Consider the following 20500-nt stretch of genomic DNA (forward strand, 5'->3'; position numbering starts at 1 on the left):
CCCCATCCCCTCTCCCACCACCACCTCTCCCACAACCTCTACCACCACCCCCACCCCCACCACCACCTCTCCCACCACCAGCACTCCCACCACTTCTACCACTCCCACCACTTCTACCACTTCTACCACTCCAGCTACAGTCACTAAAACTACCGACTGTCCAACTACCGACTGTCCCACCATCCCCTCTCCCACCACCACCTCTCCCACCACCACCTCTCCCACAACCTCTACCACCACCACCAACTCTCCCACCACCACCTCTCCCACCACCAGCACTCCCACCACCTCTACCACCACCCCCACCATCCCCTCTCCCACCACCACCTCTCTCACCAGCTCTCCCACCACCACCTCTCCCACAACCTCTACCACCACCACCAACTCTCCCACCACCACCTCTCCCACCACCAGCACTCCCACCACCTCTACCACCACCCCCACCATCCCCTCTCCCACCACCACCTCTCTCACTACCACCTCTACCACCACCCCCACCACCACCTCTCCCACCACCAGCTCGCCCACCACCACCTCTCCCATAATCCCCACCACCACCTCTCCCACCACCTCTCCCACCACCACCTCTCCCACAATCCCCACCACCACCTCTCCTACAATCCCCACCACCACCTCTCCCACCACCATCTCTCCCACCACCTCTCCCACCACCACCTCGACCACAACCCCTCCTCTGGTCTGTATCAACAGTGGTAAGCTGCAGAGTCGAGTTTGTATCAGTCCTGATGAGTGGACAGGAGAGACCTGTTCAGATGGTACGTAAACACAAGTACACAATATCTAACCCTGGATCTCACATTCAGAATGTATATTTCATGTTTGCATGTTGAAATGTATTTTAATTCAATAGGGAATTTCTGCAATTCCACCAGCAAGGATGGATTCTCCTTCCGAAGAACAACGGTTGGCTGGTCTGCTTATTCAAATGAGTTATGTAATAAGACAACCAGTGGTATGTTACTTTTATTCACCTAAAATGCAACCATTTTATTAATCTGTTACAGTCCTAATTAATGTTGTATTAGGTAACACAAAATCTTGACTATCTTTTTATCTTGGTTCCTCCAGCCGGTTTACCAAGAGCATCAGCAAGATGTTTGAATGACACTGGATCTCCAATGTTTGGTTCTCCTCACAAGCTGCAGTGTGAATTGCTCCTCAGGGACATTCAAGGAAATGTAAGTCAATAGGCATATTGACATATATCCTGATTTATGACCGGTCTCGGTTTTGCATTCTTCTTTCTAAGGGTCAATTACCTCAACCAACTCATTGCATTGACTCGATACCGGTACTCCTTGTATATAGTTTCGTTATTGTTATTTTATTGTTTTACTATTTCCTCAGGTGCTAATTTTCATACTTTTTACCTCTGCATTGTTGTGAAGGAGCTCGTAAGTGAGCATTTCACAGTAAAGTCTACATCTGTTGTATTTGGCACCTGTGACAAATCAAATTTGATTTACAGTTATTATCATGAGGAGTCCATTTTACAGTTTGAACAACTGGCTCTTACCTTCAGCTCATGCATTCTGTTCCTTTATTCTGCTTAACAGTTGATGATGAACATAATTGTTTTATTTCTTGTGTTTTACATTACATTTGCATATATTTTTGTACTTTTTTGTACTGTTCCTTGTTTGGAATTGAACCCACAACCCTGGCATTGCAAGTACCATTCTCTACCGACTGAGCCACATAGTTAGTACTGGCAATTATAATATCCAAATGTACTCACAGTTCAACATGTTGCTGTCACTTATAAAATGTTCTGTTGAAAAACAATACTAAAATATAAATCGTTCTCTCTCCCTGTTCAGATCTCCAGCAGTCCAGGTGATTTACTAAAGTTAGCCGTCAGTACTCAGATCCTGACCTCCCAACCAGAGCAGCTGTCAGCTGACAACATCACCACAGCAGCTCAGATAGCTAACACACTGCTTCAGTCTGCAAATATCACAGAGGTATTAGATGTTTTGAAATCAAGTCGTGAACTATGACATGTTCTGGAGAGAAACGTGAGGTTGTTACTGCAGTGATTTGAACACTTGAGGGTCATCCCTGGTTTTGATTATGTTGCAGGACATCGCAGTGGCAGCTGTAACTACCATCAGTCAGCTGCTGAATGCCAGTGAGGAGAGTACACAGGAGAGAGACGCTGTCCAGAGGTGTGTGTATTTGTGTTTCTATATATGTTTGAGTATATGTGTGTACGTGTGCCTCTGTGCGTGTCTGTATGGTGCATGTAAACTAATGTTTTTCTGTGTTTCTCTCCCAGCCTCACAGAGACCCTGGAGAAGTTTTCCATGGACCAGCACAATAATGTGTCCTTGATTGTTCAGCCCAAACTGGCAGTCCAGTCTGTCCAAGTACCAAGTGACTCAGTAGGGATCCAGTTTACTGCTCTAACTGGTGGGTGGGACTGCTAGTGAACCTGCACACTGTAATTTAAAGTGATAGTTTATATCTGTGTTAAAATACCAGACTGGTTCAAACAAAACAACAATTGAAACGTCTCTCCTCTGTTGGTCAATAAGGTTTGGTATGGATTTGGTTTGTTGTTCTACAGACAAGTACAGAAGTAACACTATATTGTTCTGCTTTAAATTGCTAAATCAATTTATTCTCCTTCTCCAGGAATTTCTGGTAATTTTGTGGCCAACAGAATTCATCTCAACACCAACACCTCTGAACTGATAGCTGACAACGGAGGTTCTACCGATATCCAGATTGTTATCAAATTCCCACCAGGTGAGTCAATGTTGGTATACAAACAGTGTATGAACTCAAACTTCCTTATACCGCTTTCACAGAGAGCGCTTAACTGCTCTTTGTGGTTGCCAAAATCAGGTAAGCAGAGTCACATGAGATATGGATAAGTAAACTAATGAGAAGTAATTTGGCTTTCACGATAAGCCTACAAGGCAAGGTCAAGCTACTCATGGATATAAAGTCCTGATATGAAAAACATTCTCTCTCTCTCTCTCTCTCTCGCGCACGCTCAATTAAATTCAAAGGGTTTTATTGGCATGGGAAACATATATTTACATTGCCAAAGCAAGTGAAATAGATAATATACAAAGGTGAAATCAACTTTTAAAAATGAGCTGTAAACATTACACTCACAAAAGATTCAAAGGAATAGAGCCATTTCAAATGTCATATTATGGCTATGTACAGTTTTATAACGATGTCTCTCTCTCTCTCTCTCTCTCTCTCTCTCTCTCTCTCTCTCTCTCTCTCTCTCTCTCTCTCTCTCTCTCTCCACTCAGTTTCGCATAGTAACAACACAAACCACTCCATTGGTTTTGTGCTCTACCAAAACGACCGGTTCTTCAGGTCCAGGGCTTTCAGAGCTTCTTCAGGGACCAGCAGAAGGGTCATCTCTGCTAACCTGGGACAAGTGTCTGGGTTACATGTTGAGATGCTCTTCAAGCCCACAGTAAGATTTATCTTGGAATCAGTAAACACATAGTGGTACAAATTCTCTTGGAAACGTAATGGGAAGTTATCCATTATCTAAGTCAGGGGTAGGCAGCACAGTTCCTGGAGTGCCCCAGGTATTGCAGGATTTTGTTCCAACTAGGCAATACACCTGACCAACTAAGCTATTTGATCAGTTCAGTCATTGCCTAAAGTCAGCCCACCTGGTCTTCCAGGTCGTTTAAATCAAAAACATGATGTGCCTGTGGCCCTCCAGGACCAGGGTTGCCTACCCTTGATCTAAGTTATCCATTGACGCTTATCAGCCATAAGGAACAAGGAAGCATATTTTGGCCAGTGAACAAGGAAGCACATGTTGTATTGTATATAATATGATCTACAAAATATTATAATTTTTTTTCCCACATGTGCTTAATGACCTGTTATACTTCACAATTTACTTTATGATTATTTTTTAAATGAGGAATACTGTGAATGCACGTGTTTGCTGAAGGATTTACAGTGAGTTTGTTTCTGTTCTCACTTCTCAGGCTGTTCCCAACGCCTCCCTCTATGACTTTGCCTGCGTGTCATGGAACTACACGTTGAAAGACTGGAGCACCTATGGCTGCTCCAAAGTCAACCACTCAGAAGACGGCCTGCGATGTTTCTGTAATCACACCACTAACTTCGCTGTGCTGATGGTGAGTAGCTAGCTGCCTTCATCTCCCTTTTACTGACCACACTCTGACATATGGTTTACATCAGCAGGATCCAGACAGATGAGGGCAATGACTTTCTATATGACTGTGACAAAAACTTAGCGTTGAATGTATTTTTTTATGTTCTTTCTACAGTCGTACAGGAAGGATTTTAAATACGCTGAAGCGCTAAACTGGATCACCATATTGGGATGCTCCATGTCCATCATAGGGTTGAGTTTAACAATAACATTCCAGATCGTGACCAGGTAAGATCCTACAGGGTTCCAGAACCAATTCAAAATATACAATAACATTCCAGATCGTTACCCAGTAAGATCCTACAGGGTTCCAGAACCAATTCTAAATATACAATAACATTCCAGATCGTGTACTGTTAAGATCCTACAGGGCTCCAGAACCAGTTAAAAATATTGGGTGGATCTCTGAAGCCCTTTGTCTGATCCAACAGGACTTGATAGGTGAAACCATTATGAAACCCACTATTAAAGAACCAATAACTTCCCTAACGTAGTGTTGTCTATCACCTGTCCCTAGGAAATCACGCAAAACCAACCCAACAGTCCTCTTAGTGAGTGTCTGCGTGTGTCTCCTGATCTTCACCCTCCTCTTCATGTTGGGAGTGGACAACCCTCATAAACAGCTGGACAGACCTGAAATACAGAAGGACAACATTCTCCCCCCGTCCGACACACACACAGAGCGGGACAGAGGGCCCTGTACTGTAGTGGCGGTCCTGCTGCAGTACTTCCTGTTGGGGACGTTCACCTGGAACACGCTGTACGCCACACATGTCTTCCTGGTGATCAGAAACAGCCTGGCCACCAGCCCGTCAGACTTCACAGCCTATACCGTGGCCATCGGATGGGGTAGGACAGCATGGAGAAACATAAAGTATTTAATAGTTTCAGAAGCTATGGCTGGCATTAGCCCTGGGCTCCTTGAACCAAAACTAATGCTAGGGGATATTTTCAGGCTCTAATAAGCCTGAAATAGAACATAAAAGCAATTTGTATAGTGATGTTATGTCTTTAGAGGATGTATGTGTAGTGTATTTACTCTGTATATGGCTGCATGCACGTGTCACGTCCTGACCATAGAGTGCTCTTATTTTCTATGGTAGAGTAGGTCAGGGCGTGACTGGGGGTTTATCTAGTTTATTTTTTCTATGTTGTGTTCTAGTTTATTTTTGGGGGGTTTTGTATGATTCCCAATTAGAGGCAGCTGGTCATCGTTGTCTCTAAATGGGGATCATATTTAAGTCATTGTTTTTCCCACCTGTGTTTGTGGGAGAATATTTTGAGTTAGTGCATGTTGCACCTCTGTCGTCACGGTTTGTGTTTTGTTTATAGTTTATTGTTTGTTTGACTAAGTTTCACAATATAATAAAGATGTGGAACGATACTCACGCTGCGCCTTGGTCCGTTTCTACACACAAGCGTGACAGTATCTCCCACCACCAGAGGACCAAGCAGCGTGGCCAGGAGGAGTGGACATGGGAGGAGATCCTGGACGGCAAGCAGATTGGGGAGTATCGCCGTCCAAGGGAGGAGATAGAGGCAGCAAAAGAGGAACGGCGACGATACGAGGAATTAGCACGGCAACGACGGAAGCCCGAGAGGCATCTCGGCACACGGGGAGATTGGCGGAGTCAGGTTTTAGACCTGAGCCAACTCCCTGTGCTTACCGTGGGGAGCGTGTGACCAGTCTGGCACTGTGTTATGCAGTGATGCGCACCGTATCTCCAGTGCGCATTCACAGCCCGGTGCGCTCGTTGCCGGCTCCCCGCATTTGCCGGGCTAAAGTGAGCATTCAGCCAGGACGGGTTGTGCCGGCTCAGCGACCCTGGTCTCCGGTGCGTCTCCTCGGTCCAACATATCCTGCGTCGGCTCTACGCACTGTGTCGCCAGTGCGCCTTCACAGCCCAGTGTGTCCTGTGCCAGCGCCGCGCACTTGCCGGGCTAAAGTGAGCATTCAGCCAGGACGGGTTGTGGCATCTCTATGCTCCAAACCTCCAGTGCGCCTCCACGGTCCAGTATATCCTGCACCGGTTCTAGGCACCAGGTCTCCAGTGCGCCTCCACAGCCCAGTACGTCCTGTGCCTCCTCCTCGCACTCTCCCTGGAGTGCGTGTCCTCAGTCAGGTACGTCCTGTGCCTGCTCTCCGCACTCGCCCTGAGGTGCGTGTTACCAGTCTGGCGCCACCTGTGCCGGCCCCACGCATCAGGCCTCCAGTGCGCATTCCCAGTCCAGAGCTTCCGGCGACAGTTCCCAGTCCAGAGCTTCCGGCCACGGTTCCCAGTCCAGAGCTTCCGGCCACGGTCCCCGGACTGGAGCCTCCGGCGACAGTCCCCGGCCCGGAGCCTCCATCGATGCTGGCGGATCCCCAGGATGAGAGGGTTCTTCGTCCTGCACCAGAGCCGCCACCAACACTAGACACCCCCCCTAACCCTCCCTTTTGGTTTCAGGTTTTGCGGCCGGAGTCCGCACCTTTGGGGGGGGTTCTGTCACATCTTGACCATAGATTGCTCTTATTTTCTATGGTAGAGTAGGTCAGGGCGTGACTGGGGGGGGTTTATCTAGTTTATTTTTTCTATGTTGTGTTCTAGTTTATTTTTTCTATGTTGGGGTTTTTGTATGATTCCCAATTAGAGGCAGCTGGTCATCGTTGTCTCTAATTGGGGATCATATTTAAGTCATTGTTTTTCCCACCTGTGTTTGTGGGAGAATATTTTGAGTTAGTGCATGTTGCACCTCTGTCGTCACGGTTTGTGTTTTGTTTATAGTTTATTGTTTGTTTGGCTAAGTTTCACAATATAATAAAGATGTGGAACGATACTCACGCTGCGCCTTGGTCTGTTTCTACACACAAGCGTGACAGCAAGTCTACCAGGAAATAACAACATAATTCTCTGTCCTTTAGGACTGCCTGCGGTTGTGGTGGCTCTCACCTTAGGAATTAGTTACAGAGTGGATGATCCACTGGGTTACAGGCAGGAGGAATTGTGAGTCAATACTACTATTGTACTACTACTCAGTACTGTATTGTACTATACTATACTGTATTACTTCTCTGTACTGTACTATACTACCACAACTACACCTGAGTGCTGTGCTGTACTGCAATTTTATTCCTCTGTGGTTATTACATAATAGGTTCATTTTAAATTAAAGTGGGGCAATTGATTTATAAAATGGTATAACTCATGCTGTAAAAGGTTATCACTGTCAGTTTTTGTATACATGTTTATTATGCATGCGAATAATTGGCAAAATTAAAAGTAAAAAATATAAATACAGTATATTAAGAATGATCAATTTTTTCCAAGGTTTCTTGTTGACTTATGCTACCCAGCATGTTTGGTTAATACCACGTTCTTCAAATAACAGGCGTTCTGTTTTGTCTGTCACATTGTCCCACTCTCTAACTCATTCATTTGACCTCTCAGTTGCTGGCTTGCTGCCCTCGATCCAAAGGGAAACTTTGACTTCAAGCTGCCAATGTTTTGGGGGTTTCTGATCCCTGTGGCGTTCATGCTTATCTTCAACACAGTGGTGTTGGTATATTTTGCAGTTACAACATGCAAGACCAACCCACATTTAACCAGGTAACATTAATGGGGACACAGAGTAGAAAGTTGGAGTCATAAAAATCAGTCTTGATTTAAATGCCTACTGACGAGCTTGTTAATTTTTAACTGTCTTTCAATGAAAAGCCTATTATAAATAATATATTTGTTATTAGTCATTAGTAACCAAATCACAATTTAATGAGCACCATGCACTAACCCACTCAGTCAATGGAAGCATACTGTTCTTCTACCACAGCATTACAGCAGTCTATTACAGCAATCTAAGCATGTTGGTTATGTTTCCCAGTACAAGACACACATCGATGAAGAAGAAGTTCCTCAGTAGCTTCTCTCTGGCTGTGGTGCTCGGTCTCTCCTGGATCCTGGGCTATCTGTTGCTCATTACACAGAACGAGACCATGTACACCATACTCAACATCTCCTTCTGTGTACTCACCACCACTCAGGTAGTAAATGTATGCACTCACTGCTGGAAGTCACTCTGGATAAGAGCGTCTGCTAAATGACTAAAATGTAAACTATAAATACTAGTGTACTATTGTACCACAGAATCCAGACATGATTGAAAATTAGACACCTACTAAACATAAATAAATTGAGCTGGTCTTTATGGAAACGATACCTTTTGTTTGTCCTTGTGTGTTCCTGAAAATACTTGATAACGTTTTTGTTTTCGCTCCACAGGGCTTCCAGATTTTCATTCTGTTCACAGCAAGAACAGCAATTTTCAAGAAAAATATGTTAAGTGTTTTGAAATCTGTCTCTAGCGCTGGGATCCCTCTTCACACCAAGAAGTTCAGTCTATGGCGAGGAAAGCACAGTGATCAAGTAGAATCATACACACAGCTGGACACTGATCTGTCATTTCCACCTTGGTCCTCACAGACATCTAACTGATGGACTGCAAGTTCAACCTGTGTTGAAAAATATCTCATATACCTCCACTATTATCCTATAATATATAATATATAATATATAATACACACAACATTTTGTGTCAACGTATATTTACTGTGAATTCCCTCAGAAGTTGTGTTGTCCAATGACATTTGTTCTTTATAAAATGTTACTGTTTTAAATAAATCTACGATTATTCTCTTTTAAGTGGATTTTTGTAGTTATTCACAGTGAGAAAAACACAATTTTACACAATATCTCCGAAAATAGATTTAGACAGTGTAGCCCAGGGGTGTAAAACAAATGTTCCCCTCCGGTCACATTTGGTCATTACCGAGGTCCAGAGGGATGCACATAAGACTGAGGAAGAAAGCAGGCATGTCAGAGGGAGGTATGAAAGACTGAGGAAGAAAGCAGGCATGTCAGATTCGTAGCCATGAAAGAACACGTCAGCTGGACATGCTGGGGGAACATGAGAGAGAGGGCACTTACCTGGAACACGGAAGGGCAGTGAATAAAGTTTCCACATTGCTCTGTGTACAATGTTTTTTCCACACCAACAAACCTTCACACGTGGGGGTTGGCAGACAGACCAGACAGCTGCACACTATGTGGATGGATGACCAGCCAACTTGGAGCACGTGCTCTCCTCCTGCCACGCAGGTCTGACCGATGGACAATTCAGGTGGCGGCATGACCAAATACTGACTCAGCTAGCCACGGGACTGAAGCAAGCAAGGAGAAAGCTGAAACATCTCACCCAGGGCTCCTGTTTCATCCACTTCCTCAGGTCAGGAGAGAGCGCAGCAAAGTGAACATGTAGTAACCAAAAACGTGCTAAACAAAATATATTTTATATTTGAGATTCTTTATTAAAGTAACCCTTGATGACAGCTTTGCATACTCTTGGCATTCTCTCAACCAGCTTAATGAGGTTGTCACTTGGAATGCATTTCAATTAACAAGTGTGCCTTATTAAAAGTTAATTTGTGGAATTTCTTTCCTTCTTAATGTATTTGCGCCAATCAGTTGTATTCTGACAAGGTAGGGGTGGTATACAGAATATAGCCCTACATGGTAAAAGACCAAGTTCATATTATGGCAAGAACAGCTCAAATAACCTAAGAGAATTGACAGTCCATCATTTCTTTAAGACATGAAGGTCAGTTAATCTGGAAAGTTACTTCAAGTGCAGTCGCAAAAACCATCAAGCGCTATGATGAAACTGACTCTCATGAGGACCGCCACAGGAAAGGAAGACCCAGAGTTACCTCTGCTGCAGAGGGTAAGTTCATTAGAGTTACCAGCCTCAGAAATTGTAGCCCAAATAAATGATTCACAGAGTTCAAGTAACAGACATATCTCAACATCAACTGTTCAGAGGAGACTGCATGAATCAGGCCTTCATCGTCGAATTGCTGCAAAGAAACCACTACTAAAGGACACCAATAAGAAGAAGAGACTTGCTTGGGCCAAGAAACACGAGCAATGGACATTAGACCGGTGGGAATCTGTACATTGGTCTGATGAGTCCAGATTTGAGATTTTTGGTTCCAACCGCCGTGTCTTTGTGAGACGCAGAGAAGGTGAATGGATGATCTCGGCATGTGTGGTTCCCACCTTGAAGAATGGAGGAGGACGTGTGATGGTGTTTGGGTACTTTGCTGGTGACACTGTCTGTGATTTACTTAGAATTCAAGGGACATTTATCCAGCATGGCTACCACAGCATTCTGCAGCGATACGCCATCCCATCTGGTTTGGGCTTAGTGGGACTATCATTTGTTTTTCAACAGGACAATGACGCAACACGCCTCCAGCCTTTGTAAGGGCTATTTGACCAAGGAGAGTGATGGAGTGCTGCATTAGATGGTCTGGCCTCCACAATCACCCGACCTCAACCCAATTGAGATGATTTGGGATGAGTTGGACTGCAGAGTGAAAGAAAAGCAACCGACAAGTGCTCAGCATATGTGGGATGTCGTGTCTGGACTATCATTATTTATATCAAATCAGTTCTCTAGGTTTAATTATTACGTGATTAAACTAATCAAGTAAACATTAATTAACAGGAAGTCGGGGCACCACGGAAAATGTTGAGATTTACAGTCATAATTTTCCAAATATAACTCTTCAGATATTTTAATATCTGATCAATTCCAGTCTTCTATTAACTAATTATTATTTCCTCATCAGTTCTCATTACTGAACGTCGCAAACCCTTGGATATCTGCACGAACCCTAGCCTAAATCATGAATCAACGATATCCTCTTGACGGGCTCGTCCCGTAAGCGGGACGGACATCCAGCGAAAAAATCCTATCGCCATTAGCATATGAAATTTAATTTATCCACAACAAATGTATTTTCGTTCGAAAAAATGACTCCTTTATGTTCCAATAGCTTGTTCTTGTTAGCGCGTCTGAAGGCTGCTCCAAAAATGCATTTTTTTTTCATTTAGGTTCGTTCAAACATGTCAAACGTTGTATAACATGTCAAACGTTGTATAACATAAATCTTTAGGGCCTTTTTCAACCAGAGCTCCAATAAGATTCAAGGGGGATGAATGCATTGTCTTTCAAAACGTTTCGAAAGGGGAGGGTAGCCAGGGGCGCCGGCGTCATAATGGTGATGGCCATTATGGCCATTGTGACCAATTTCAACAGCGTCTCATTCATTCAGTTTTCACAGTAGGAGACTCAAATCACTTTGTAAAGACTGGGGACATCTAGTGGAAGCAATAGGAAGTGCTCAATGAACCATTGCTCACTATGTGAATTACAGGCAAAGTGGTGAAGTTGAGTCCGCAATTCAGAATTCCACATCCTGTTACAATCGGTCTCGGGGTTTTGACTGCCATATGAGTTCTGTTATACTCACAGACACCATTCAAACAGTTTTAGAACCTTTAGGGTGTTTTCTATCCACAAGTATTAATTATATGCATATCCTAGCTTCTGAGTTTGAGTAGGAGGCCGTTTAAAATGGGCACAAATTGTTTTCAAAAATCGCTGTAGCGCCCCCTATCCTAGGCGACCGTCAAGAGGATATACAAATTGGCTTAATTATTTATTTACTAACTAACTAAATAATCACACAGAATTACATAACAAACAAACAGTAGTTACCACATGATACAAAGAAAATGCCCCTAGTGGACAAAGCCGATATGACAGCTTGGTAGACAAAGAAAAGGGGTGGGGACTGAGAAAGAGCGGGAAAGACAAAATGGATTCACTACACACAGTTGATAATTATATTCATTGAAATGCTAATCCTTTGCACATGAACGGCCGCTCATTCAAGAATAATTGCAATGTGTATATTAATGCCCATATGTCGTTGTTGTCTTCTCTGTTGGAATCGCCTGTCCGTCTGCTGGTGAGTCAGTTCATCAGAGAGTCTCTGGTTAACTTCCCCAGAAGTCACAATGTCCTTTGTGGTTGTAGCTTTCTCCGTGGCTCTGGATAGTGTCTGTTGGAATGGATACGTCAGGCTTGTTCTTAGAATAGATGTTTCGGTTGTTGTCGGTATTCTCGTACTAGACTTATGGAATTTCTAGCTGCAGACTAGTAATTTTACTTCTAAGATTTGCTCTTATTCTGTTGTGATGATTGATAGTCTCAGAGTTTAACAATTTCCAGCCGTGTAGCCAAAACTACAGCTGTATGGTATCCGTGGCCTATAGAATTGTAGCCATTCCAATATGGGGACTCTGTCCCGGCATTCTCTGACTTAATGTATATTTTTCAGGAAGTTGGTTTTATACTCTGTGGAAGAAGCGGCGGTTCTATGATGCCTACGTAATGTCTGGGCTCACGGGGGTGTGGCCACTGACTGACTAGTTAAAACGTTATAACTAAACAAGTATCTCGTTTAGGAAGCGAACATGACATTACATCTTCTCACAAATAGTTTCATATTCAATCATATATTTTACACAACATTCAGGTAGAAAACTAATAACTGAGAAATGTACACTTCCAAAGCCACCGTTATTTTGTGCTACTGTCCTTCCTGATGTCACAAAATAAACAACTTCGACAGGATTGTTCTTTAAATACCCACGGGCCATTCCCACATTCTCAAAAATCTAAATAATGTTTAATTGTCCAATTTTAGGGATTAGGAGTTAAACAAAGTGAAGCTATTTGTTCCATAGTGGGAGAGAGGTTCTGCCAGAAATGTATGACCTGTCGTAAAGTCATAAAACTTGTGGTGGGAGAGAGAGGGGGGGAGCCACGATATACAACCCCAAAGGGCCACTTTGTGACAGGGAACCCCTTCAAGACTGTTGGAAAAGCATTCCAGGTGAAGCTGGTTGTGCAAAGCTGTCATCAAGGCAAAGGGGGGCTACTTTGAAGAATCTAAAATCTAAAATAAATTTACATTTTTGGTTACTAAATGATTCAATATGTGTTATTTCATAGTTTTGATATCTTCACTATTATTCTACAATGTAAAAAATATTAAAAATGAAGAAAAACCCATGAATGAGTAGGTGTGTCCTGTCATGACTTTGCCCTCTTTGGGTACAGCGAGCACAGTTGACCCCCTCCCCCTGCACCATCCCTCTACTTCTGCACCATCTCCCTCTGTCTCCTACACCCAGGCTGCTGTGGTCAGAAGGGGTCGTAAATTCCAAAGAAAATGTCCCGCCTCATGGCCACAGTATAAAGACAGGGTGTTTTCATGGAGAGACAAAGGAATTCTTCCACCTCACAGGACTGGAGAACCTGAACGACATTTATGTTCTGGAGAAGGTATAAAAGATCGGTGAAGAATCCAGCTACGAACTGGTCCGTTTGATACAATTTTGTGAAACTCATGAGAGACAATACATTACCATGGCTCTGTTTATATAATAGCCTCAGTTGTGAGACTTATATCTAATGTTTGTATAAAATGAATGAATAAGGATGGAACTGTTTGTGAAATTGTGTGAATGTGATTTTGGACTGTTTAATGAAGGAAACTAAAATTCCCTTTGGAGTCTTAACTATGTCCTTGGCACACCCCCAGGGACACAGACAGGACCTGGCGTCATGAGACAGCCATTTTCTGTATCCCGAATATAACCCCCACCCAGGGTTTCTATCACCAGACCAGCTTACCTCGAAAAGAGAGGGCCAAGGTTTGACCATACATTCCTCGTTCTGAACTTTAAACATACCACGTGGTTAAACTCTTAAACTATTGATACCGACAGAATAATAACAAGTCTTTGATATTAATTACTAGTCTGCAGCTAGGAATTCGGTATCATTGAACGCGAAGACCGATGAAACCTCCGTCCTATAACGACATTAATGAATGTCACTTTGAAATATCCATCTAACCGAGAGAGAGAGAGAGAGAGAGAACGCGAGGACAAAACTCTCCAACAGAACAGAACTTTTCAACAAAGATCCCGACGACACACTGAGCGTATATATATATATATTGATTGCAATTGTTCCTGAATGAGTGAACGTTCATGTGCAAAGGATTAGCATTTCAATTGTTAATATTTATCAACTCTGTAGTGCCTTCTCAGCTGACCCACACTCCCCTTTTGTCTAACCAGCCGCCATGCCGGTTTAGCCCACTAGGGCACATTCCTCTATCATTTCTTTGTAACGATACCTACTGTTTGTTATGCATTTCTGTGAATTACTTAGATTAGTAAATAAATGATTTTAAGACAATTGATGTATGGATGACTCATAGTGAAGACTGGGTTCGTGCAGATAACCAACAATTTACGACGTTTGGAATGAGACTGACGTGAGGTAAACTAATACGTCATTAATCAGGAGACTAATCGATCAGATATTATAATATCTGAAAGTTATATTAGGAAAATTATAACTTTGTAATCTGAATATTTTCCTTGGTGCCCCGACCTCCTAGTTAATTACAGTTACACGATTAATCAGTTTAATCGCGTAATAATAATTACAGAGAATTATTTGATAAACATGTCTTCAGTTTAATGTTGCCAAAGACACGACAGTCCAAACGTTTCACTGATACTGTATATACTATATTTAAAATCATGAGTTACATTACAATACTTATTGAGTGCTGTATATACATTGTCCGTATATATTATGTTTGTTTATTGTCCGTCTGTATATTCTGTTAGTTTTATTAACACCATGTCACCCAGTCAAATTTCAAGTATTTGGTGAATAAAGGTGATTCTAAGTTCCTTGAAGGAGGAAGAAGGAGTAGCGATTGCGGTACCATCCGGCTCACAGAAGACTCAGGGTGGAGAGTACCTGTCAGGTGAGCCGACAGCGATGACCCACTTTGTATTTTACATATTATACTTCCTCGCAGTCAACATTTGCTAAAAATAGTCCTCTGTCTAGTGCTTTTGGAATTGTCCATGCTCCCTGACTGTCTAGCTTTGGTTTGACTTTTATCAAGCTGGACAGAGTGAAGAGACTGAATGTAGGTCCATTATCATTTCAACACAGTTTAGATTTGGTTTGAGTCATTTCAACGTTGTCTTTTTTCTCCAGAAGATAAAAATAAATATATTTGTATTTATTAGGGATCCCCATTAGCCTCTTCCTGAGATCCTAACACATTAAGACACTTACATTACACAAAACTAAATATAAAACAGTACATCATATAACATTATTACACCACTACATATCTACAATGCAAAATGTATAATACCACCATACAACAATATTACAATGTACGTGTGTGTAGAGTGCATGAGCTAGAGTTTGTGTGTGTGTCTATTTGTCTGTACCTGTGTGTGTGTCTGTACAGTCCCAGCTGTTCCATAAGGTTTATTTATATCTGTTTTTCTTATTCTATTGCTTGAATCAGTTACCTGATGTGGAATAGAGTTCCATGTAGTCATGACTCTATGTGGTACTGTGTGCCTCCCATAGTCTGTTTTTGTATATCTGCATTGTGCTCCTCAAACAAAGTCTGATGTACAGTTGTCGTGTCTTTGGGGGTACCATTAAACTGAAGATATGTTTATCAATTAGCTCCCTGTAATTATTATCACGCGATTAAACTGATTAATCGTTTAATTGTAATTAACTAGGAGGTCGGGGCACCAAGGAGAATATTCAGATTACAAAGCTATAATTTTCCTAATATAACTTTCCTGTACTATAATATTATATTCTATTATAGTATAGGTCGATTATCTTCTAAGTTTAAATGGTGGATTTACCTCTAGTCCAGTCTCATTCCAAAACGTCGTAAATTGTTGTATCTGCACGAACCCAGTCTTTACTAAAATCATCCATACATCAATTGTCTTAAAATCATTTATTTACTACACTAAGTAATTAACAGAAAAACATACAAACAGTAATTATCGTCAACAAAGGATTGGTATCGGAATGTGCCCTTGTGGGCTAAACAGACTGGTCGGCCTGTTGAACAATGGGTCATAAATGGTCAGCTGAGAAGTTTACACAGAGTTCATTAACAATTGACAATTGAAGGCTCACTCATTCGGGAACAATTGCAATCAATCAATATATTTACGCTCAGTGTGTCGTTCTGATTCTTGTTGGAGAGTAGTTCTGTTGGGGAGTTTTGTCTGCGTTCTCTCTCTCTCTCTCTCGGTTAGAATGGATCTTTCAGAGCGACCTTCATTAATGTCGTCATCGAATGGTTGCTTCATTGGTCTTCGCGTTCAATGATATAATTTACTTAGCTGCAGACTAATAATTAATATCAAAGACTTGTTCTTATTCTGTCAGTATCGATAGTCTAAAAGTTAACCACGTGGTATGGTTCACTTTCAGTAGAGGAATTAGATGGTAGAACCTATTTGGCCAACGGAGTGTAGGCCTGGTCTGGAGAAATGTAAATCAGGGAGTGTTTTATAGTGCCCATCGAACAGGCTGGTCAAATGACGCCTGGTCCTGTATATGTCCCTGGGCCGTGCCTATGACTGAGTTAGATTTGGTTACAGAAATACAATTCTATCACATTACATCAGTACATAGCATCTCAATGTCTTACAAAAGCTTTATCCTTATCAATACATTCCATACACCCATATGAGGCAAGTCTTAAACTGAGTCTATTATATAAACAGTTTTATGGTAATATGGCTATATTGTCTCTTCTGAGTATCACAAAATGGTACCAGCGGATCAGTTCGTAGCTGGATTCTTCAATTCTATGAGTTGGAAGAATTTCCTTTGTCTCTCTATGGGCCATGTGGCCAGAGACTTTCCTGGAATTTTAGAGTTTTTCTACCCTTTACACACAGGGTGGATTGTGTGCAAAGGGTAAAGGCCAACGTCATGACACAGTTTATACTAATTCTTATTTACATATGATTGGGTTTTTCTCTACCTCAACAGGCACTGATATTGTCACTATATATGACAGTTAGTATATCTCCTTGGTAGCGTTGCAAAATTCCAGGAACTTTCAATAAATTACATTGTTTTCCCAAAATCCTGGTTGGAGGAATCAGGAAGGAATAAGCAGGAAATCCAGAATCCTCAAACCAGGATTTCTGTAAAAACACAGAATTTATTTTAAGTTCCCAGAATTTTGCAACCCTACTCCTTAGGTACCCAACAGTGTATCACATTCACACCATGAACCTTTATTTTACCAGAGAAGTTGACTGAGACAACATTCTCATTTACATCAACAACCTGGGGAATAGTTATAGGGGATGAGCCAATTGGAAGCTGGGGCTGATTAGGTGGCCATGATGGTAGATGGGGAATTTAGCCAGGACACCAGTGTTAACATTCCCTCTTCTTACAATAAGTGCCATGGGACCTTTAGTGACCACAGAGAGTCAGGACATCTGTTTAACATCCCATCTGAAAGACAGCACCCTACACAGGGAAACATCCCCAATCTTTGCCCTGGGGTATTTAGACCAGAGGAAGGGTCCTCCTACTGGCCCTCCAACACAGCTTCCAGGAGCATCTGGTCTCCCCACCCATTGACCAACCCTGCTTAGCTTCAGAAGCCAGCCAACAGTGGGATGCAAGTCTCAATGCATTGAAGTATGAATGACACTGTGTATTTATTCCTTCTGTCATTAATTCTATGTTTGATCTTTAACTCTGCATTGTTGGAAAAGGACCCATATGTAAGCATTTCAGTGTTTGTCTACAACTGTTGTTTACAAAGTATGTGACAAATACATTATGATTTGATTTTGACGTAGAGTTTTCTGTATCTACCTTCAACTGCCATGTGGTGGCGCCAAACTCTTCCTCTAAAGGGTAATTTCTTATGGCAGTGGAATGTCCATCCAAACTGTTCACCAGTCTTCCTCATTAATGTGCAGATAAATAGAGATCTTTATGAAAACACTTTGAGCATATTCACTGTCACTTATGTATGTCTAATTTCAAGAATTCAAGGTTCATTTGTTTCAAAAGGTTCATTTAGGGGTACATTCTTAGAGAACTGCTATTCATTTTGCCGACTATTATTGGGAAAAAAGTGACAGTTCAATAAAAAGTGTTTATTATTAAAAACAATGAGTTCAGCCTTTGGGCCTACATTAGTGCCATGCACCTGGTTGGAATGCACATAGAGACAGACTGTATACTTTTATTTTGCATGTTGTTTAGAGTCAGCTGCTGTGTGTGAATCGTCCCTCATGTTTGGCATTAGCAGAGGGTTCTCAGGATGTACACTGACTGGAAACAGTGAGAGAAGGGCTGACCTTTTTAATGTACACATGATCTGTCTCCTCTTAGCTGCCCAGGTGACGGTGAACCAGCTGGACCTGGTGTCCCACAGTGTGGTGGCTGCTCCCTACCAGTGGGAGTACCCCTACCTGCTCAGTATCATCCCCTCCCTCTTCAGCTTCATGGCCCTGCCCAAAAACAACATCAGCTACCTGGTGATCTCCATGATCAGTGCCGGCCTCATCTACGGGGGTATGGAGAAGTTCCCGGTGGCCCAGCAGCTGTACCGCCATGGGAAGGCCTACCGCTTCATCTTCGGCTTCTCTGCCGTGTCTGTCATGTACCTGGTGACGGTGATCGCGGTGCAGGTGCATGGCTGGCAGATCTACTACAGCAAGAAGCTGCTGGACGCCTGGTTCACCTCCACACAAGACAAGAAGAAGAAATGAGGACAGAGGAGGACTAAATTATTTAACCTCTCTTGGGTAGGTGGGATGTGGCCGTCCCACCTGCGGGACACACTATTCAACAGCCAGTGAAATAGCAGGGCGGCAAATTCAAAACCACCAAAATCTCATAATTCAAATTTCTCACACATACAAGTGTTATACACCATTTTATAGATAAGACTCTCCTTAACTTCTCAGGGCTACGTGGGACGCTACCGTCCCACCTGCGGGACACACTATTCAACAGCCAGTGAAATAGCATGGCGCGAAATACAAAACAGCAAAAATCTCATAATTTCATTTTCTCAAACAATCAACTATTTTACACCATTTTAAAGATAAACTTCTCGTTAATCTAACCACATTGGCGAAAGCATAAAATTTGATTATGTTAGGACATAAACTTCACAAGAAATACCACACAGCCATTTTCCAAGCAAGGACATGCATCACAAAAACCAAAAATACAGCTAAAATATTCACTAACCTTTGATGATCTTCATCATATGGCACTCATAGGACTTCATGTTACACAATACATGTATGTTTTGCTGGATAAAGTTCATATTTATATCCAAAAACACCATTTTACATTGGCACATGATGTTCAGAAAATGTATTCCCACCAAAACTCTCGGTGAATGTGCACATCAGTTTACAAAAATACTCGTCATAAACGTTGATAAAATTTACAACAGTTATTGAAAGAATTATAGATATACTTCTCCTTAATGCAACCGCTGTGTCAGATTTTAAAATAGCTTTACGGAGAAAGCACATTTTTCAATATTCTGAGTACATAGCTCGCCATCAAAGCAAGCTATACAGATACCCACCAAGTTCTGGGGTCAACTAAACTCAGAATTAGTATTATAAATATTCTCTTACCTTTGCTGAGCTTTGTCAGAATGCACTCACAGGACTCCTACTTCCACAAGAAATGTTATTTTTGTTCGAAATACTCCATATTTATGTCCAAATACCTCCGTTTTGTTCGTGCGTTCAGATCACTATCCAAAGGCATAACCCTCAAGCGTAAATCCAGACACAAAAAGTCAAATAGTTCCATTACCGTTCGTAGAAACATGTCAAACGTTGTTTACAATCAATCCATAGGGTCTTTTTAACCTAAAACGTCGATAATATTCCAACTGGACAATAGCGTATTCATTCAAGAAAAAAAAGAAGGAACGGCGTGCTGGCGGGCTCGCGCATGACCAAGTCCTTTGTCCTCAGGCAGTCCACTCATTGACTGAGCTCCTATTTTCTGCCCAGTAACAGGAGAAGGACGAAACACGTTTCTAAAGGCTGTTGACAGCCAATGGAAGCCTTAGGAAGTGCAACGTGACCTCACAGACACTATAGTTTCGATAGGGATTCAAAAGAAGAACTACAATTCTCAGATTTCCCACTTCCTGGTTGGATTTTGCTCAGGTTTTTGCCTGCCATATGAGTTCTGTTATACTCACAGACATCATTCAAACCGTTTTAGAAACTTCAGAGTGTTTTCTAGGACTAGGTCAGGGCATGATGTGGCCTTAATGAGAGGAGCCATCCAGAACTGTAAAGGAACAGGGAAAGGGTTCAGAGAAGGCAAGAGCAGTGGTCAGATTGGGTTCATATGGTTGTGTGCTGTGTCGATGCACATTTTAATCAAATCAAATCAAATGTATTTATAAAGCCCTTCTTACATCAGCTGATATCTCAAAGTGCTGTACAGAAACCCAGCCTAAAACCCCAAACAGCAAGCAATGCA

The 20500-nt window shown here is 42.2% G+C and overlaps 2 protein-coding genes across 2 annotated transcripts; both read left to right on the plus strand.

Annotated features, from left to right (window-relative positions):
• Positions 1-575: 575 nt before the first annotated feature.
• Positions 576-8856, plus strand: LOC106574663 (adhesion G-protein coupled receptor G7-like). The gene is made up of 15 exons (XM_045697974.1): positions 576-776; positions 872-973; positions 1090-1199; positions 1842-1985; positions 2104-2189; positions 2300-2433; positions 2659-2772; positions 3294-3463; positions 3996-4148; positions 4302-4414; positions 4704-5035; positions 7089-7170; positions 7615-7773; positions 8045-8204; positions 8443-8856. The coding sequence occupies exons 3-15, from the start codon at positions 1140-1142 to the stop codon at positions 8653-8655; spliced, it is 1920 nt and encodes a 639-aa protein (XP_045553930.1). The 5' UTR covers positions 576-776; positions 872-973; positions 1090-1139; the 3' UTR covers positions 8656-8856.
• Positions 8857-18264: 9408 nt separating this feature from the next.
• Positions 18265-18753, plus strand: LOC106574602 (protein jagunal homolog 1-B-like). Its single transcript, XM_014150581.1, has one exon. The coding sequence runs from the start codon at positions 18265-18267 to the stop codon at positions 18742-18744; it is 480 nt and encodes a 159-aa protein (XP_014006056.1). The 3' UTR covers positions 18745-18753.
• The last annotated feature ends 1747 nt before the right edge of the window (positions 18754-20500 follow it).

Source organism: Salmo salar, chromosome ssa16 (assembly GCF_905237065.1).
Source record: "Salmo salar chromosome ssa16, Ssal_v3.1, whole genome shotgun sequence".
NCBI lineage: Eukaryota > Metazoa > Chordata > Actinopteri > Salmoniformes > Salmonidae > Salmo > Salmo salar.